This window comes from Mustelus asterias, chromosome 6, assembly GCF_964213995.1.
Source record: "Mustelus asterias chromosome 6, sMusAst1.hap1.1, whole genome shotgun sequence".
NCBI classification, from domain to species: domain Eukaryota; kingdom Metazoa; phylum Chordata; class Chondrichthyes; order Carcharhiniformes; family Triakidae; genus Mustelus; species Mustelus asterias.
In genome coordinates, this window is record NC_135806.1 from 57487464 (window position 1) to 57508949 (window position 21486).

A 21486-nucleotide genomic window follows, 5' to 3' on the forward strand; every position below is an offset into this window, starting at 1 on the left:
GAGGACATTTAGGGACATTCCATACAGAGGCAAATACTACGCTCAGCAAGATAATATGTGGTAATTCGTGTCAGAGTTGAGGTCTCCTTCTGATTACAGTCCTTCCCCCCAATGCTTTTAGCACTGTGTCCTTGACGTTATGTCCATTGTGTGGTGTCAGTAACAGCTTCACACCTTCCATACCCTAGGAGATAAATGAAGGCAGGTTTATTGGTCATTTTCACTGAGCCATAATGCTGAATATGTTCAGGGGGTTGCCATGGTGGCTTCTCAAAGTCTTGGATCATCAGCTTATCTCCAGCTCTTAGTCTATAATATGAACAGTGAGGGTGGGGAGGTATTGAACCTTTGTATGTCCGGGTCCATCTGGCAGAAGTTTTGAAGTTGCAAACCCGACTGCATGGACAAGGCTCGCCCAGTTTTCACGGTTGGCCGCCCTTGAAGTATTTTCAGTGAGCTGCCAACACTGAGTGAACGTAAGATGCATCCTGCTGATCAGGAGGGTGTGAAATCTGGCAGCTCCTCTGTGGGACAGAGCTAGATGTGGACCTTAAAGGATAGGGCACTGGGTGTTGGGGGCAGGAGGAGCACGTATCAAACCCTGACAACAAGCATTGCATTTCCTGGTGTGTTTTGCACGTGGCCTTCACACTTGATTGACTCAAATTTTATACTTGAATGATTCATGACACAGCAGGCAAAGTGGGAAATATATGAACACTAAGCAGATAGCAGCTTTAGCTATGTGGACTGATGTCAGGGGAGGGAGGGGGAAGTTACCTCCTTTAGGGACCCTTGTTCCCTCTTCCCCCCCGCATTCCTCTTTACACCCCTCACCAGTCCTAGTTTGAGCCTGCATGCCAGGCCCTGCCACAGCCCCGGATGTTAGTACAGCGTCCATTATCTCCTTTCCTTCAGGGACTGGCTGTGGTTCCAGCAGCACTGGAACCTGATGCAACAGAGCTGCCAGCCAATCAGGATTGACCAGGAGTCCTTAAAGCCAGGTTGGGACGGAAATCTCGCTTTGAGCCAATTAATGGTGGGGAAACCTTTCCATCCAAAAAATCCTGTTCTTCATTCTAATTTGATGGCGCACTGAAGAGAGACGCTGGCTCATTGACCAGGGAATGATGGGGTTCATCTCTGATCCTCAGCTGTGGCCTGCTTCTCCAAAAATATTGAACATTTTTCAGATTTTGTTCCGTCCATTTTTTAAAAGAAGCCATTGACGTGCACTGCAGGAGCTTTCAGTGGGTCAGCACTCCTGTTCCCTCCTACATTGTGTGTCTGACCAACGCTCAAAATGTGCCTCCAGTGCTGTGTACACCATTAGGCATGTTTAAATAAGGTGCTTCAGTGCAAACCTCTGTCGGTGTTGTAAATGCAACATGTGGAAAAATTGGAAAGCTTCGTGCGGGCAGAGAACTCCCATTTTATCTTTCCACTTCAAGAAATTATTCTGCAGCTCTTTGAGTTTGCCTGCTGGTTAGACAATGCATATTTTGGCTAATTGAGAGAGTTCCTAATAGAGCATTTTTGTTATTAGTCCGATACATCTTGGGACTATTACTCATTGACTGTAAGGTTGTTCTGTGTGTTGCTGCGAACTAATTTTGTGCTGTCCTCTGTTAAAATATTTGGAAGAGGTTTGATTTTAGGTAAGTTTAAACTGAGTTTAAATAGTATATAGAAATTGATAAAACCATGCAGAAAGCGCAATAATGAAGAGAATTGCACAAAAAACTGTTTGGGAAAAAATGATAGATATTAAAAACAGCAGCGGAAATGACGTCCGAGGTGCTATACTTATTAAACTTGATCATTCTGCGGAATAATTACTTTGCATAGCTGTTGTGATGGGCGAGCAGTCTGATCAATTTGCTTGCCCTGAAAGTCAATACTGGTGCTGTGATTTTTCAGGGGACATCACGAATGCTTTCAACATTCCTATAATTATCTGTACTGTTTCCTGCATTGAAATATCCAGCCTCAGACCACATTACGTAACCACTCGCAAACAGCTGTCTTTGAGCATTATTGCTGTCTCTGCCGCTAGGAAGTGTGACTGTTTCTCCTGCAGTGAGGAGTGCTTATGATGCAAAACCCAGGGAAAAGTAGAAGTGTAGGAGGACTATCAATGGCATTGCAATCTCCAAAAGAATTTCACTCCAGGTATTTCCATAGGAAAGAAATGTGAATGCATTTTGTTTCGATGATTAGCCAACTTTTGTCCATTTTGCTTTGCTGTAAGGTGTGTCTTCCTGTCAGTAATCTAATGATGAAAGCCTGGTATGAGATTGGTGTGCAGTGCTGAAAAAATGGTTGAATTGAGTGAGGCCCTGTGATTGGGCTGATTGGGTGCTGGTGAATAGGAAGTATTTTGGACACTGGGGGAATGTGCAAGCTCCACACAGACAGTGACCCAAGCCTGGAATTGAACCCAGGTCCCTGGCACTGTGAGGCAGCAGTGCTAACCACTGTGTCATCGAGCTGCCCCCAGTGACCTATATGAAGGACCTATATGCCCAGAATTAATTCAGCTCTGAGCTGACAAACTACTATTCAGTACATTATGCTGATTAGTCTTGTTAATTTCCTTAAACAGACCCTCCTCAAATGAATTTGATTTGATTTATTTTTGTCGCATGTATTGGTATACAGTGAAAAGTATTGTTTCTTGCACATTATACAGACAAAGCATACCATTCATAGAGTACATAGGAGAGAAGGAAAGGAGAAGGTGCAAAATATAGTTTTACAGTCATAGCTAGGGTGTAGAGAAAGATCAGCTGAATAAAAGGTAGGTCCATTCAGAGGTCTGACAGTAGCAGGGACGAAGCTGTTCTTGAGTCGGTTGGTACGTGACCTCAGACTTTTGTATCTTTCAGCCGATGGAAGAAGGTGGAAGACAGTATGTCTGGGATGTAAAATGTAGTGTAAAAGATCTTATTACGCCATTGAAGAGAAGGGAGATCTCCTCTGTGTACTGGCTAATATTTGTGCTTAACCAACATCATTAAAACTGGTTATCTGGCCATTTCTTTCAAAGGGTGGTGGGAGTCTGGAACTCACTGTCTGAAAGGGTAGGCAGAGACCCTCATAACATTTAAGATGTACTTAGACGTGCATTTGCAATACCATGACATACAAGGCTATGGGTCAAGTGCTGGAAAATGGGTTTAGAATATTTAGGTGGTTTGTCTTTGACTGGCGCAGATGTGATGGGCCGAAGGGCCTTTTTCTGTGCTGTTTACCTCTATGACTCTGTGAAAGATTAAGGGAGAGGATTCCAGAGCTAGGAGCACAGGCAGGTGAAGGTTTGACTGCCAATGTAAAGTGATTAAAACCAGGAATACAAAAAGAAGCCAGAGTTGGTGGAATGCAAGTCTGTTGGAAGGCCCTAGAGCTAGAGGACTTTACAGAGACCGGGAGGGCCAAGACCGTGGAGGGATTTGAAAGCGAGGGTGAGAATTTTAAAATCAGTGGAAAAGATTTGTTCTCTGTTGGAATCAACTGAACATTGCTCTGTGCCATATTATTGACTGATTGTCTAAAAGATATATTACCAGTGCTCTGCCCAAAAACCTAATCCGAGCACCATACCTCGCATGTCGCTGAGGAACTTGAGTATCTATTTGCCCACTCAAGTATTTTTCTTCACTTTTAAAAACAAAGTAGTTCCACTGTTACTCTGTAATTACAAGTATGCAAACTTGGATGGGTTGGTTTGAGTTGTGCTTATTTTCCTGTCTCATCAGCTTGTATTAATTGGTCTAATCTCGCCTTTTGTCAAACAATCTTACAGGAATCCAATTGGTTAATGCTCCTGATTAAATAAACGTGAGATCGGCCAGGAAGGGTGCAGATTTCACAGTATATGCAGTGAAAGACAGGGTTTGGCCCCTGCCCGTTATTCATGTATCTTGCAAGTGTTGCAAGGCGTCACAGCCAACACAAGAATACAGTGGGTGTAAAAGTGCTTTTTTTAGTTAACAAAAATAAGCGTAATCACAACTTGCCATCTGGTCGCAGGAGGGTAAGGCAAAGAGCTGCCGTGAACAGCCCAAATACCCAGATATATTTAGTTCCTCTGTCACTAATTAAAGTAAAATTGTAACTGCTGTAAAGAATGAGGGGTACAGTTTCTCTGAGGGTCAGTTGTGAACTTGCACCCAAGATGCTCTTGAAATTGCACTGATTAAGTTACAGTCCAAGTTTTCACTAAAATTAATTTTCATAATCACCAGCAATGACAACCAACTTCTCTAAATATAATGTCTTTAATGTAACAACATGTCCCAAGGCACTTCAGAAAGGACATTATTAAACAAAATAAGCCACCTCCTAACCAGAGAAGGAGATATTGGGGCAAATGATCAAAAGTTTGGTCAGAGATTTGGCTTTCAAGAGGGTCTTAAAAGCGGAAGGCGAGGTGTGGGGAGGGAATTCCAGAACTTTAGGTGCAGGCCACCTGGTGGAGCAATTAAAATTGGTCTGCCCAAGAGGCCAAAATCAGAGAAGCGCAGATATCTTGAAGGGTTGAAATGCTGATGGAGATTATAGGGATAGAGAAGGGCGAGACCATGAAGGAATTTGAAAACCAGGATGAGAATTTTAAAAACCAAGCCATTACTTAACTAGGAGCCAGTTGGATTAGTGAGCACAAGGGTGTTGGGTGAATGGGCTTGTTGCGTTAAGAACAAAGGCAGCAGAGTTTAAGATAACCTCAAGTTTATGGAAGGTAAAGCATGGAGGACGCCATAAATTCATAGAATAATCCAAGTCTAGAGGTAACAAAGGGACGTGTGAGGGTGTCAGGAGAAGATGACTTGCAACAGGGCTGAGTCAGGCAATATTACAGAGGTGGACTAGGTGGTTTTAGCAATAGAACAGACCATGTAATTTGAAGTTCATCCCGAGGTCACTGGAAACACACTTTATGAATAGTCTGCTTCAGTCTCAGAGCAAATCTCCCACGGATTAGCACATATCACACAATTGACGTTTTTCCCCCATTAAGATAGATTCCTCACTGTATTTAAGATAAGTAACCAGGTATAGTTTCATTAATACCCCTGAAGATGGGTTTATAAGCAAATAAGCTTTTTTTAATAAGAAAGTGATGGTGTGTAACCTGATTGAAAATTACTGAAAATATATATTTTTAATACTAAACAGTACCTTCGTTGACATGCGCTGGTCAGTTTCTTAGTAAATATGTAATTTTTTTGACATGAAAATACATTTTACAAAATTTTACTACTTTTGTTTGTGCACCTAGATAAGAAAAAAAAAGCACAATTTGAAGAGCCTCCCTGAACTTTCACAATTGGCAGAATCTCGTAATGATGATCTGCGGGTTGTTGTGTTTCTGGCTTCTGTATTCAAACTCCACCAGTCTCTCTCTCTCTCTCTCACACACAGCATTGGTAAACCATAAGTAGATTCTATTTACTTGAAGACTAGAACCAGTATATATACACATTACACAAGACTTCAACAAACACTAGGGATACAACAGCACCCACTAACAGTAGCCTGCAGGTCACATGTTGCGCTATATCCTGGTTCCTCAATGACATAGGCCTGTCATGTGATTATTCTTTAAGAGATGTGGACAGTTTTGTGGGTGGGATCTGAGCTAAGTGAATGTGATCTGAAACCGGTGTAAGAGGTTGTGGAAAACACAAATATAAGTGGCTTGAGGTGTAACTTGGGTTTAAAATTCCCCAATCCTTTTGAGCAGGTTTAGTCAATTCCGTCCAGATTGATTGCACTGATGTTTTTGGCTGAAACTCTATCCTCAGTTTTGGTATAAATAGTGAACAAAGGAAATGTAAAGATGCCCATTCACCGGTTTAGGGAAAACACAACTCGTTTATTTACAGGTTAAAACCATACGGGGGCTTGCAGCCTTATGCCTGCAATCAGCTCCTCAGGTGGCTCTGGGTACAGAAGCCCACACTCACCAGGGTGATACCCCACTCTGCTCCCTGATAGATTCCCTGGGTCATATGGCCCTTACTCTGCAGATTGATACTTAAAGGGACAGTGCCACAGGAAATCTTCCATTTTGGTTTACCATTACCTCACAAACACAGTTTTGTTGAGGATTTGCATCTCTTGAAATGGCAAGCCTACCTGGAAGGCCAAGGCCTCACTGGGCATCAGCCAGTTTTGGCAATGCATCCATTTTATTGCTATTTCAATTATGCTGTCTCAATTTTCTGATGGAGAATGTTTTGTCCAAATACACGGAATTCAGATGCACTGCAAACTTTCCTGCATGTAGTCGTTGCAGAGGACTGAAAAAAGTCTTTCTACTTTTCGAGAGGTTTACGACAAAGTTCACAGAGGAAAGGATAGGAATTAGTAAAGTGTATGTAAGGAAATCTATTACGGAATTATTTGTGAATGGAATCCACACGTTAAACAGAATAAATACATATTTCCACTTTCAGTAAGTAGCTGCGCTTTTATTTCCTGGGCTAGTGTCTCTGTTTTTAAAAAAAATCCATATGGAATTCTTCAGTCCATAATTAAAGGCCTATACACAAGCTTGTCATCTGTACTGCATTTGCACAAGTTTTGACAGAGTTTATGATCTGCCCATTAAGATGGAGTTGAATATAAACTGTAGCAGCCCACAGAGTGCCTACTAAGGAAAATGTGCTTTGCTGTGGTAATTCTGTGGGTGCAGCAGGGAAATAGTGATGTGGGCTTTGTACGCTTTTTGTCTCTTGCTCCCAGGTCCTTTATCCTTCCTCTGCTGAAAAGGTGGATCTGTGCTGTAATGCACAACTGCCAAAACATTGTGGCATTCCCTATCCACTCCCAAGTGCCATGGATGCTTGAGCCTTTCCAGCATTCCTACTATCTAGATTATGCCTACTGAGGCTAGATATTACAGCAATTTTGTCCAACATCAACTAACTCAGTGCAGATTGAGAATTAAATCCTCCTGGTTTAGGTGCCTTCAGTGCCACACTGGGCTGTCAATTTAACTATGTGGCTGTTGGGCCCCGGCCATCTCTATCTCTCTTCCAGCGCTGGTTACTGTTAGGAAGCCCCTCCTCAATGGCACTAACTTTATGTCGAGGGGCCATTTCCATGGTTACGAGTGGAGTCCAGCTTCCGCATAAATACATGTTGCCTCCGACCAGCTTTGCGTTCTTCCTATTGGCTTTGGAGCGGGGGGGGAGGGGGGAGGAGAGGCAGTTCCGAATAATGAAAATGGAGGCCAGGATCGAGCCAGGCTGCTTCGAGTATCACACTCAACTTCCTACCGGACTTTCCCACCTGTCCCAAATGGGGGCTGCAGGTTAAAATCTGGGCTCCTGCATTGCAGTTCTTTTGATGTGGAGATGCCGGCGTTGGACTGGGGTAAACACAGTAAGAAGTCTAACAACACCAGGTTAAAGTCCAACAGGCTTATTTGGTAGCAAAAGCCACTAGCTTTCGGAAGCTCGGGGCTTTTCCTACCAAATAAACCTGTTGGACTTTAACCTGGTGTTGTTAGACTTCTTATTGCAGTTCTTTGACAAGGGATCACATCTCAAAGACCCTGTACTGTATCAGCATACGCATCTTGTAGTCAGTATCCCTGTTGGACACAAACCACACAATCCGTGTGTTTGGTTTATACATTGTTGTGGTTAAAATGGAAGCCGTTAGTAAGTCGAGGACCATTTCGGTTTGGCAGTTCTTCAGTTTCTATAATGGAGCAGAATTTGAACTGAATCCTGGAAACACTTGCCTGTGTTTATTAAGGTGGTGAACGGGTCTCAATGTCGCTGCCTTTTGGAAGCAGGTACAGTAACTATAATGGAAACTGAAACATTGTTCTTGTTGTGGTGTTTTTTTTTGTTGACCGAGCTGTGTAACGGGTAGAGAATTCTGACGACCCTCTCTTCTGTTTTAGAAGCGGCGACGGCGGATTGACCGAAGCATGATAGGAGAGCCGACAAACTTTGTTCACACGGCCCATGTAGGATCAGGAGATGTTTTCAATAGTGGAATGAACTCCGTGAGTACAAACAGTTCCCTTTTGAAGTAAAGTTACAAAAACAGATTGGACAGCTTTGGCTTCGGGCTGAATAGTCCTTCATGTAATCCATCTCGATGTATTTTATTTTTGTCCCTTTCTTTCCTCCACTTCTAATTTTCCCTTACCCGTGAAAGTATAGACATGTTCAGGACATGTGTTCCCCATGTGTACTGTCACCTCTACAGTAATTCAGCCATCTTCCCATTCTTTATACATGAATGAAGAAATCGAGTGCTGACAGATATCTGTCATAGCCAAATCTGACCCTATTCTCACCCAACGTCATAGGAAAGGGAGTAGGCCATTCAACCACACTGTTTGCCATTCAATTAAATCATGGCTGATCTGTACCTCAACACCATTGCCTGCCTCTGCTCCGTATCCCTTAATCACTTTCCATCAGAGATCACTCTACTGTGATTAGCAGTCACAATCTTTGTGGATTTCTTCCTCACCCACCTGGTTCACTAATGTCCTTCAGGGTAGGAAATCTGCCGTCCTTACCCAGTCTGGCCTACATGTGACTCCAGAGCCACAGCAATGTGGTTGACTCTCAACTACCCTCCAAGGGCAACTAGAGATGGGCAGCAAATGCTGGCCAGCCAGCGATGCCCATGTCCCACGAATGAATAAAAAAAAACTTGCTTGGGGTCACCTGAGGGCAAATCTATTATCCTGCCATTTCCCTGAATGTGACCAGTGAAGTTACTGCAGACCACTCAGCTCTGAAGAAGAGTCATACGGACTCTGTTTCTCTCCCCAGAGATGCTGCCAGACCTGCTGAACTTTTCCAACATTTTAATGTTTTTATTTCAGACTTCTAGCACTTGCAGTATTTTAATTTTTCCTTTCAGTTATGTATTGCTCAGTTGCATTCAAAGCAGGATATTCTCCAATTCTGCTTTACCCCAATAATTGGGCTAAAATTCTGTGGTGTAATGCTAGTAATGAGCATCTATGCTAGGTTAATGAAGGCATTAATGTATTTATTCCAACTGGGTTATTGGCCTTTCAAAAAAAAAGAGTGGACCAAAGAATTTTATACAATGCACCACTGCCTTTATCAATACTGGCGCACATTTTCTGGTCCGTATCACAGGCCCAACACTCACCGCTGACCTCAAGAAAAATTGTCCACAAAATTTAGACAAGCTCTCGTGCTTAGACATCCTCTATTTTAAATGTAAATTTGAATTTGTCACCACTTAGTGTCCAAAAACAGTACAGGGGACAAGCAGGCTGAACAGCCAATCGTATTGAAAAATTCTCATAAGCAGGAAGTAAAAAGTAGGGACTGTCATTCACATTTTAATCATGGTGCAGAAAGCAACATAAAGATTGGGACTCGCACATGCGATGATGGAGACACTGGACTACATTAGTTTTCATTGTTTTCAAAATCGTGAATACTTTAAATCCTACTCTTGAGGGAATTACACTCCACACTTTGGAAATATAGCTCTGGGTCCGTAAGTTTACTGCTGTTTTAGCAGTAATTTGAGTTACTAAATTGTTAAAATCACAGTTGCTGCTGATAAAGCAAGAGTTGACATCTTCCTTGTTCTTGCAGCGAGAATAAAAGATGGAATTGGTTACTCTGTTAATTGCTATGCAAAGACAGCAACACGTCGTCTATGAAGGCGCAGGCTGCCACTGACAGTAACTTCCAGATTTTCATGTGTAACCACATTTGTGCAAACTTCAGTTTTGCCTGGTAATGATGATGAACTCTGACAATTTTTCTGTCATTGCAACCACAATTTCAAGGCCAGTATCACACCACATTATTTTAAACCAGTTGTAGCACACACAAAAATTACGACATGAAATCAAAATTTTTTCAGTGCAACAGGGCTGCATTGCTACTTATCCTCCACATTAGCAGAAATCATCTCATGTACCCACTCAGTGTCCAAATCCCTGCATTTCCATTTTCTTCACCCAGCTATCTAATCTGTTCAAAAGTTCCTTCACTTCTGTTTTCTATATAGGTTAATATTGTATCTTTGGTATCAATTTTGTACTAATTGAGATGAGACTTTGGCAGATTAATTTGGGCTGGATTCAAATGCTTATTCCAAGGGTGAAAGGCCAGTACTACTGAATTTGGATATTATGCTTCACTCCAATAAATTCTCTCCAAGTTTTTTGTGGCAAATATGAAAAAGCATTGGTCAAAATGGAATGGGGCTATAGTTATACAAGCTAAAAATTCTTGTGCAGAATATTGACAATTCTCCTTGCAGGCTGCAGTCTACCTCAAAGAATGTGAGAATGACTGTATTTTCTGACTATGTTTAATCACTTTTAAATTCAGTGAGGTTGTGAAGTTTTGGCCTTCAAAGTTTAAGATCTCAGGCCTTTAAAAGCTTTTGCCATGCCCTGTACTGGCATGGCGTATATGAACTTTCAGCCAATACTTCTAAATATTGACACAAACCAGTTGTTAAGTTGGTTGCCACAAATCATCTGATGTTTGTCATTTGGACTACAAGCAGTAGCAGGTCTCCAGTGAATACCTAATTAAATATAGACTATGCAGAAGGAACCTCTCATCCATTTATGGAATTCACACACCTCTTTGTTTAAGGATGGACTAAACCTAAATTCTATGGAGTTTCCAGACTGCCTGTCTCTGTTTCATACTGGACAAAAAGGAAGATCAAAACTGAGTGGCTACTACTAACTTCTCATTTTATAACAGTGGCCTCCCCCAGCTAGACTGGATGGCCTCAGAAAGTGTAACCCAGCAGTCATGTGAATTGATGATGATTTCAAGGATTTCACCCTTATCACCCCAGGAGCCAGCAGATCCATCAGAACTAACAGTCGTCAGCCAGTCTTGAGAACCAGACTCAAAACGAGCTGCAAGTCATCAAACAGTCGCTGTACTTAACCTATTCCAATTTCAAAGTTCGTCTGAGAACCAACCTCTGAAATATTTAACTACAAGAAATCCTGCAACCTGCTGTGAAGCTTTTGCTTTACAAGATGCTCACTTCAACTTTAAGTCATCAAATCCATTCAAGAAACCACAGGCCTGCAACATGGGAAACCAGAAATCATAAATTAGAAACTCAATCAATTTCAGTATATAGAAGTGCACCATCTTTATCTGTATCCAATCTTGTGTACGTATGCTGCTGAGATGTTGCATTAATTCAGGATGAGTGTGAGACAATAAATAATCCTCTTCATTTTAAATTCACAAAAGCTTGCTGCTAAGTTATTTAATTGGCATACACACTTCAAGGGGAAGGAAAGACGTACCTCTTTCCATTCAAAATAAACAAAGGCAATGACAGCACGCGCGTTCTGTCTGTGACACATGATTGGCAAAATAATTTGAATTAGTATCAGGTTTGGCATAAGTGGTGACGATGAAGAATTAATTTTACATTCATTGTAACTTTGTAATTGAAAGTCTTCATTGTTCATGCGCAAAGACAGTGAACAATGTAAGCTGTGGCTCCCACTTCATCAGTACCTGATCACATGATGTGAAGCTCAAACAGTGCCAGTGAGTTCATGGTTGTAGTTAGTAAGTTAGCACCTTTGCTGCAACACATGTGTCTCTTGGTCCTTGCTCTCCTTCCCCGTAATCCTGATGGGAACTAAGCTGAGGAAGTGTTTTGCAGGGACACTGAGCCCAGTGACAGTGAGGTTACTCATTTATTCCAGGCTCCAGTTATAGACACTGTCTATACCCCACCCTTCTGTCCACAAGCAGTATGTAAACCTTCTGTCCACAAGCAATGTGCAAAGCTTTTCTAAACCAGCTTTAACACTGAATTAAAGGGCATGCGTTGCCCCAGTCTGCCAGTTGCTAAGTTTCCCATTTTGGTTCAGTCACCGAGATACTGCTGTGGATCTGGTGTGAAAATTTCTCCCCCTAGAGTTACGGCCTCTACAAATGTAGCCTTGTACAATTAGAAATAAGATGGATAGTTTATAGTCTGAATCAAAAAGAGCAGTGTTCAATGTAGTCTTATTTCCCGTATCACACAAATGAAAAAGAACATTCACTCCTGAAAAAGCAAAATATACCGCTATCTCTGTCCCCCCCCAATAAACATCAAGCTGCTCAGCCTACATTTCAAATAACAGGAAATGAAAACAGTGGCCAGGTTTCGTTTTGTGGCTTTGCTCGGACTGAACAGTGATCTGAAAACCCTTTTGTATTTGTTTCTGATGGCAGCTGGATATGAGTTATGTCTCAGTCAGTGGTTACTGTCAGCTACAATTATAAAGGCTGAGATGTGACTCAACAGCCAGAGCTAAGGCTGCATTGGGCCAATATCGATATTGATAATTGTAAAGAGATGTAGATCAGCGGTGTATGTGGCGCTGCTCATTTAAATTGGTAAAGTTATAAAGGCCGTGAGCAGTTCTCCCAGCTGTAACTGATACAAGCAGCGATCAATGCCATCAAAACCTGGAGGGCATGATTTAAAATGTAAAGGAGAGCAGGGGGGAGAGAGGGGGGAAAAATAATCCCTTACTTTTAAAAACGAATTTTTAAATATAGTTTATCATACTATTCATGTTGTCTATGCTGACTTGGCATTGCGGATATTTTTGGAGCATCAGGAACAGCACAGAGTCGACTTCTAAGAAAGGGCTAATATGTAAATAAATACGAAGCACAGGAAAGGAGCTGATGATCCCCACAGCTCTTTTCTAAAAACAGTTATATTCTAAGATTAAACGTTGTTCATGTGATTGCCTCCTGATTTTTAATTCAGCTTTATAGGCAGTTAATGATTTATTTTTGCATCCGGTGCAAGGCCGAACACTGCAGAGAACAGCTCCTTCAGGTGGTACTGGTGCTACCGTGGAAAGGTTTGTTGACCTGGGGCGGGATTTTACAGTTTCGGGATGAGCGAAGCCATAAGATCCCATTGTAAATGTGAAGGATTACCTCCCATTAAAAACCATAATACTCTGGAAAATTGGTCTCAAGCCGATTACTGTAGGACACATGGTCACCAATTTGATTTGTGTTGGAAATATAATGTGCTATAAATGAACTTAGTGTTTCTTTGCTTCAAGTTAGTTGAGGATGTTGATGTTCACCTATTAGCTTTTATGAAATAAAGATCTCAAATCAAGTTTTTTTTTGTATAACAGCTGCTAGTTTAATCCTGTTTGCCATGATAATAGTTATGCTTCCTTTTTTTCTTGCTGCTTTTAGTACTGGTATGTTAATATAAAGTACTGTTTACTCCTTCTGCAAATTATGTTCTATATGAATATGAGGAACTAAAACACTGGTCGTCCCACATTGACTCTTTGAGAGTCCCAAATGGCAATACAAGTTGATTTGATTTGATTTATTAATGTCACATGTATTAACATACAGTGAAAAGTATTGTTTCTTGTGTGCTTTACAGACAAAGCATACCGTTCATGGAGAAGGAAACGAGAGAGTGCAGAATGTAGTGTTACAGTCATAGCTAGGGTGCAGAGAAAGATCAGTTTAATGCAAGGGAGGTCCATTCAAAAGTCTGACAGCAGCAGGGAAGAAGCTGTTCTTGAGTCGGTTGGTACGTGACCTCAGACTTTTTATCTTTTTCCCGACGGAAGAAGGTGGAAGAGAGAATGTCCGGAGTGCGTGGGGACCTTAATTATGCTGGCTGCTTTGCCGAGGCAGCGGGAAGTGTAGACAGAGTCCATGGATGGGAGGCTACATTCATGACCTTTTGTTCTTTGCAGTCTTGGGGAGAGCAGGAGCCATACCAAGCTGTGATACATGGAGAAAGAATGCTTTCTATGGTGCATCTGTAAAGTTGGTGAGAGTCGTAGCTGACATGCCAAATTTCCTTAGTCTTCTGAGAAAGTAGAGGCGTTGGTGGGCTTTCTTAACTATAGTATCGGCATGGGGGGACCAGGACAGGTTGTTGGTGATCTGGACACTTAAAAACTTGAAGCTCTCGACCCTTTCTACTTCATCCCCGTTGATGTAGACAGGGGCATGTTCTCCTTTACGCTTCCTGAAGTCGATGACAATCTCCTTCATTTTGTTGACATTGAAGGAGAGATTATTGTTGCCGCACCAGTTCACCAGATTCTCTATCTCATTCCTGTACTCTGTCTCATCATTGTTTGAGATCCGACCCACTACGGTGAAAATCGAATTGGAGGGGAATTTGGCCACACAGTCATAGGTGTATAAGGAGTATCGTAGGGGGCTGTGGGGCACCAGTGTTGAGGATGATCGTGGAGGAGGAGGTGTTGCCCATTCTTACTGATTGTGGTCTGTGAGTTAGAAAGTTCAGGATCCAGTCGCAGAGGGAGGTGCCAAGGCCCAGGCCACAGAGTTTGGAGATGAGTTTTGTGGGAAGGCTGAGCTGTAGTCAATAAATAGGAGTCTGACATAGGTGTCCTTGTTATCTAGATGTTCCTGGGTTGAGTGCAGGGCCGGAGAGATGGTATCTGCTGTGGACCTGTTGTGGTAGGCAAACTGTAGTGGATCCAGGTAGTCCGGGAAGCTGGAATTGATTCGTGCCATGACTCGCCTTTCGAAGCACTTCATAATGATGGATGTCAGAGTCACCGGCTGATGGTCATTAAGGCAAGCCGCTTGATTTTTCTTAGGTACCGGGATGATGGTCGTCTTCTTGAAGCAGATAGGGACCTCAGATTGTTGTAAGTTGTGTTAGATAAACTACATAATTATGTGCATCAGCCAAATAATGAAATCTCTACGATATCTTTATGTCTGTTCTGCCCAGTAAAGGTATGTCATATTCATAACTTTAAATATCAACCTTGAAGTTTCTGAAACTGTTTCTTATTTTAAATGGACAGTGATGAACTGTTAAGATAGCCATCAAGAGTCAGGTAATCTCAGGTAACAGAGGCTATCTGAAGTTTTTGGAAAGTTCCCAATTGCATCACGCTGGGCGAGGACATAACTTATCACGATGAATGCTATCTGTGGAATTCACACTTGTTTTTGTTTGGAGAGTTCCCAAAAACACAAGTCCAGATGCCATCTGAGTTGGAACCCTATCAATAAGGACTGGCAGAAGCCAATTCATCCCGAGTAAGTGTGAAGAACCCATCCATTATCTCATTGTCTAGCGGTGGCTTTCAATTTAAGCTAAATGAGCAATACCAAATTTGGTCATGTGACTGAAATTGGCTGAAAACAGTGAGTTTTTATCTTAAAACCTACAAAGGCCTGTGCAGGACAGCAGCGGTAACAAAAAGCTGTGTCGCCTTTGCCTTTAATATGAAAGCTGCACATCTAAAACGAGCTTCCCAACCTGATTCTAAAACTCCAAAGTCCTTTGTAAAGAAATTGTCTCCTCGATATGAAAACCACAAGTGCCCAGCTTTGTGACCTGCTGCTGCACATTCATCTTTTTGAGGGAATCCTGCAATAAATTGGACATCCGGCTTCAGCAATTTGGACCCATCTGAACTACAATTCAAGAATGGAAATATACTCCTTTCTTTCTTGGGCCCACAGTGACTGTTCTTCTACTGCAAGCCCAATGCATAAACTGCAAACTATTCTTTTGGTTTACAACTTCTTTAGCTATCTTTTTTGTGTGTGGGAGTGATCGACATAGTGTTTAGACTTTCAGGTTGAATGTGTGAATGATCTTTATTTAACCGCACAACCGTCCATTGCTGACTCTTTCAGTTGACCACACACTCCAGGAGCTAAGAATCGCACCTATCTTCTTCTCCAAAAAACACGTTGATTATAAGCAAAAGGGGAATGGGCATGATGATTTCAGTTTATCTCTCCTCCCCTGCCCATAACTATCTCATACATTAGGTCTGGCCTTCATTTGTTCCAGTTCGCTCCAGTCCTCAGGCTGTACAACTTTTTGAGCTGTCCCCAAGGAGGTGCTTTTAACCATTAAAAAAAATATATGTTTCAGCTAAAATAGTCATAGGCAGTCTGGGAGATCAACAGTAAGTGTCCAGTCATCATCAAGACATACGTTAGTACATCAGCTGTCAAGCTTAAAACTGGTCTGTAAAAAAAAAAACTACGACAATGTCAAGATTCTGTTTCGAGTTACATTTCTTTGGTATCTCTTAAAATTCGGTCACAGTTCAAGTATTCAAATGTTGGATTTGTTCTGTAATGAGTAATGTAGCTGAATCATTTTCAATATTGTCAAAATACAATTGAAAGTCACTGAAGAACTCGTGCTTCCCTTTTTTCCGATGGAACGTATTGACTGACATGTCGGACGACAATTGGGCAGGTCTGAGATTTTTTTTAAGTAAATCAGGCAGAGCATTTTTCATATTTTGAAGTGCATTGTCAAATTTCTATGAAGCCCTAACTAGTTATTAACTTTCAAAGATTTAACAATGAAAAGCCAACAAGTTGATTGTTTTGATCGGGGAGGGGAAAAAAAGCTCATGTTAATCATGCTTGGAAAAGTGAGCCAAGACGTTGACCTCAGAGTCCAGTATGAACACCCACAGAGCTATAGAATCTTATTCCCTGCGCGCTCAAGAAAAATTGCTTTGTTTTTCCTGGCTCGGGAATATGGTACATGGTGCCCTCTGCTCTATACAAGACACACATGTACAGAGGTGACGTTGGTTGGTTTTGTTACTGAGGGCTGTGGGAAAAATAACTTGTGAAAATGATGTTCATCCACTATTAGATTTGTAACTCCATTCCTTCTTCCCCTTTTGGATAAAACTTGGTGTTAAATAGTTTTTTCTGAATTTGATTTGCCCTGTGGAGAGCTGAGTGCTGTCTCCACATGGATTTCAAGTTTGTATTCAATGCTTCCTAAGCTGGAAAAATAACCAGTAAATGTGAAGCAGGAGGCACAGCCAAAATTAACTTCTGAACTGTGATTTCATTTTGCCAACAATACGCGGTTCAAAATGGTATCCCTCTGGAAAGCTGCAGCATTTTAGTAAAACATCTCTTAACTATGGCTGTGACGCACTTTATTTTCTGAGCTTTCAAATTGCAGCTGTCTTTGGCATACTGGACCTAATGATGCGACAATACAGAATGAAGATACAGTGGATTGGACCACAGTGCGGTGTTAGGATGTGCATTTGCCTGTCGTACCTGGGCTTATGTAAGAGACAGGCTAAGCAGTCAGGAGAAACAGAGTAGAAGTCTGATGGAAAACCGACCAAGGCTTGCTTCCGCACACCTCCTAACATCTCATTCCAGAGTGCCAAAGCTGAGACCTGGGAGCAGCTGTCCTTTGTTCCTGGGAAGAGTGCTTGGCACAGTTGAGATCCCGAAAAGGAAAAACTAATCTTAATGAAACATCGATTCACCAAAAGGGAGATTTCTCACTGCTATTTATTTCAGATGCAAGAAGAGAAACAGAATGGTTCCAATAGGCTGGTGATCTTTGTAATGCTCGTGGTTAATGGGCAGACAGATTAATTTGGAATCTAGTCCTTTCCTGGAATGTGACCATTACTGAGAAATCTCAGGTCACAAGAAAGTTTCAAGAAGATTTTTTTTGACATTTTCCTCTTTCGCAGAGAAGAGATTAATGATCCTTTTGTACAGATTTTAACAGCTAGTTCGGTTCTTCTGTTGGTGAAAAAGTTCTGTTAGCAGGAATAGCAGAAAAAATGGGGAATCACACCACACCTGTAATAATGCTTCTTTTGCACTTCTCAAGTAGCTGAAGTTCTGTTTAGCAGGTTTGACCAATGGGAAGTTTGATCATTCAAATTTAGAATGCAAATTTGTGCGTGAATGGTTCTGTGAAAAAATCCTGATTTAACTGCAAATTTATTCTTCCCTCAATAATAAAAAATACTTCTCTTGACAAGAATGCCTTATTTATAACAAAATCATACATTTGGTTAATTAATTGCCTCATTAGATATATGCGGATTATCTCCTGTGGTATATGTTCCGAGATGAACAATACAGCTTTGAAAGTGAACAGATTATTCCACAAGGTGACTGCACATTCCATTTGTTCTTGCCCTTGTGAGGAAGTCAAAAAGTCCTTCGATCATCAAAGGGTAAATCAAGCACCAAATAATGTGTCTGAAAGGCAGACATTATCCCCTCAGCACACTGCAGAATGCATCAGCTTCAAGGCACTCCATTTATCTTCCGTCTCAAAATGACCAATTGTAAGTTCTGGGACTTAAGCAGAGGTTAATGAAATCTCTCGCCTTTTGTGTCATTGATTTCAGCTGTAACCATGAGATGGGAACAAAAGCAGTCAGTCATTGTCAGCTTCACCCTTGCAGTCTGACAATGGAACACTTGCTCAGTAAGAAGTATGTGAAAGTTTCAGTGAGCCCGCTGATGGACATCTTCTCACAACACGCGGGGGGGTGGGGGGCAGATGTGGCGGTCAAGTGTTGTCAAAGCTCATCGATTTGCATCTGACCTCTTTCTGTTTTTATCTGTAGGTGAGCTCAATTCAAAACCAAATGCAGTCGAAGGGCGGTTATGCAGGTCCTCCCATCCCAGTCAATGTTCAGATGCAGCTCGTGGACACAAAGGCTGGATAACGTTTAAATTAAACCTGTGGTAAGTGCAAAGGCTTCGGCTCCCAGGAAGAACATAAATGCCTTACCTAAACAGGATGGCACACAGCCTGTGAGGAGACAAGAACTGCCCGTCATAAACAATTTGAGCTTGATCGTTCAGCAGGATAACCGAGATAAAGGTGTCACACAGAAACTGCAGTGCACGCTCTGAGACATTTCAAGAAGCAATTGTTTTAGACTGAACTCAAGCGCACTAGTTCCGATGGGTGTCGACCCAGGGAAATTTTCTAAAGTCTGCCATTTATAATCTTCTTTGAAAGTTCATTTAAGATGTTAAGTTACTGACTTCATGCTTTGTAATTGGAATTACATTTATGTAGCTGTGTTCCAGAACTTAATGTCCATTGAATCAAAATTGGCTATGGGGCACTTTATTCTGAACACCTGAATCTCTCTTGATATTTTTTTAATGGAATATTATCTTTCTATTGTTATTATTTTTCCCTTTCATCCAATTGTTTGACCACCTCAGCTAAAAGCACAGACTCATTAGACACATACTGGGCACAAAAAACATTTACCCTCTCATCTCATTTGATTGGCCGTCCTTCAAAGTGAGTAGGCTGGATTTTACAGAAAGACAGTGGCCTTGCCCTCCAACTGAAAAGTCAGAGATGAGCCCACCTCCACTAGACCAGGACAACCGTATTTTATGGTCATCAAGCAGTTAATTGTCTGCGGTTGTGGCTTCCACCCCGATGAGGGACGATGTCCCGCCACCAAGACCTTTCATGTGATCGGGTGGCTGGCAGTTCTCTAGTGTCACTGGGAGCGTTGGCCACTGTTGGGACTGCAGTCAGTGTAGGTAAATGGGGCAGCCTTGCTAGGGCCAGTGTCCCACTGAGGGTAAGGAGGCAACAGTCAGGAGGCCGGGGTGGGGCTTCAAACAAGGGCGGCCCTTTTGACTGGAAGCCCCTCCTGTGGGCACAGGGTGCTGAACAGTGGGAAGCGCCTTCAAGCCCATAGCCAAGCCACCAGGATTTACTTGACAACCTTACCATGTGGCATGGGCATCCCAGCCTCTGGTATTTTACCAGCGAGAGTGACAGGAGGAGTAGTTCTTAAGAGGTATGCTGTCCCCTGCTATCCCACCTGATTTTTGTGTGTCCCCATCCCCCCCCCATGGACATGTTGTCAGCTTAAATTCCTGTGAATGATACAGGCAGATTATTTAAACAAGAGGGTACCGTTGTTGGAAGTTGTTAGCCTTGGAGTCAGCATTCTGACCTAATCATGCCTTTTTGGGACATTAAAGAATTATAGCACTGATTGATTTATTCACTGCATCTGCCTTGTCAGTCAGTCTTAGATGAGCTGCGGTTCTCACCAGTTAAACATTGAGGAGACTAAAGTCATCATTGTTTGCTATGTATTCTCATCACCAGTTTCATTTTCCTCCCCCGGCCACTGTCTCAGGTTGAAATATACTTTCCTCAAATTTAATGGCTTATTCAACCCTGAACTGAGTTCCCAATCCTCCTCATAAAGATGGATTACTTCCACCTTTATAACAGCTCACACACCTATAACAGCCCACACCTCTATAACAGCTCTCTCCTCTATCCCACTTCGGTCTGTGTCCTGCTAAAAATCTCATCCATGTCTTTTGGGATCTTCAGGCTGGATCCCATCTCTCCTGAACTTCTTCAGTTTATCTTGAACGCTGGTGTCCATGTTCGAGCCTACAATGAGTGAAATCGACCATCACATTTGTGCTTGTGTAAATCCGCACCTTCATGTTCTCACCCCCATCCCTATCTCTGCAACCCCCTTTAATCAGACTGCCCTCCATCCGCCCCGTCCAGCTACATTCCCAGAATTCTGACATTTTGTGCATCTTCCTGCCTCCACACCTTCACTCCGCCATTATTGGTCATGCCCCCATGAAACTCTCCACCTCCCTGCGCTCCTTTAAGACGCTCCTCTGGAACCTCCTCTTGAATCAAGTTTTTGGTTACTCTTTCTCCTTCGATTCAAACACCCATTGAAGTGCCTTGGGGCACATTTTTACATTAAAGACGCTATATAAGTGCTCTTCATGCTTTCATCTGGAATTCTCTCACTCAACAATTTCTCCTTTAACTTGTCTCACTTCCTCCAAAGAAAAGGTGTGGTTATGGGTATTTGCATGGACCCCAGTTATGCTTGTCTATTAATGGGAAATGTGGAACATTCATGTTCCAGTCCTACTCAGGCCCTCTCCCACTATTTGTTTTCCGTTAAATCAATGACTATATCGGTGACACTACGTGCCCTTGTCTGGATCTGGAAAAAATTATCAATTTTACTTCCAATTTTCACCCCTCTCTCACATTCAAATGGTCCATCTCCGGCACTTCCCTTCCTTAACCTCCCTATCTCCATTTCTAGTGATTGATTGACCATCAATATTCATTACCAACCCATCAACTCCCACAGCTACCTTGACTACAGCTCCTCACACCCTGCTTCCTGTAAGGATTCATCCTATTCTCAAGTTCCTCTATCTGTATTGCAACTGTTCTGATAATGCCACCTTCAAATACAGCATTTCTTACATGTCTGCCTTTTCCCTCAACTTCTATCCTTCTATCCTCCCCCCTTTCCCTCCTTCCAGAACCATGACAGGGCATCCTTTGTCCCCTCTTTTCATCCTGCTAGCCTCCGCATTCAAAAGGATCATCCCCCGCCATTTCCACAAGCTCCAGCATGATGCCACCATGAAATCCATCTTCCCCCTCATCACCACCACCCCCCTCATCACCACCACCCCCCTCCCTCCCCCGTTGTGCAGGGATCACACCCCCTATGACACACTGGTCCATTCCTCCAATGTCCTTCACCTTCACCTTCTCCTCACTGTTCAAGGCTCCTTTCAGGTGAAGCAGGATTTCACTTGCGCCTCCTTCAAATTGGTCTACTGTATTCGC

General features: G+C 42.3%; 1 protein-coding gene across 7 annotated transcripts in view; it reads left to right on the forward strand.

Moving 5' to 3' along the window:
- cdc42se2 (CDC42 small effector 2) overlaps nucleotides 1-21486 on the forward strand; it is a 193935-nt gene that overhangs the window by 170888 nt on the left and 1561 nt on the right. For all 7 annotated transcript variants that reach the window (XM_078214349.1, XM_078214353.1, XM_078214351.1 and 4 more), the window contains 2 exons: nucleotides 7922-8026; nucleotides 18437-18557. In XM_078214349.1, coding sequence (XP_078070475.1) covers nucleotides 7922-8026; nucleotides 18437-18538 — 207 coding nt within the window. In that variant the 3' untranslated portion in view covers nucleotides 18539-18557. The remainder of the gene's footprint in view (nucleotides 1-7921; nucleotides 8027-18436; nucleotides 18558-21486) is intronic.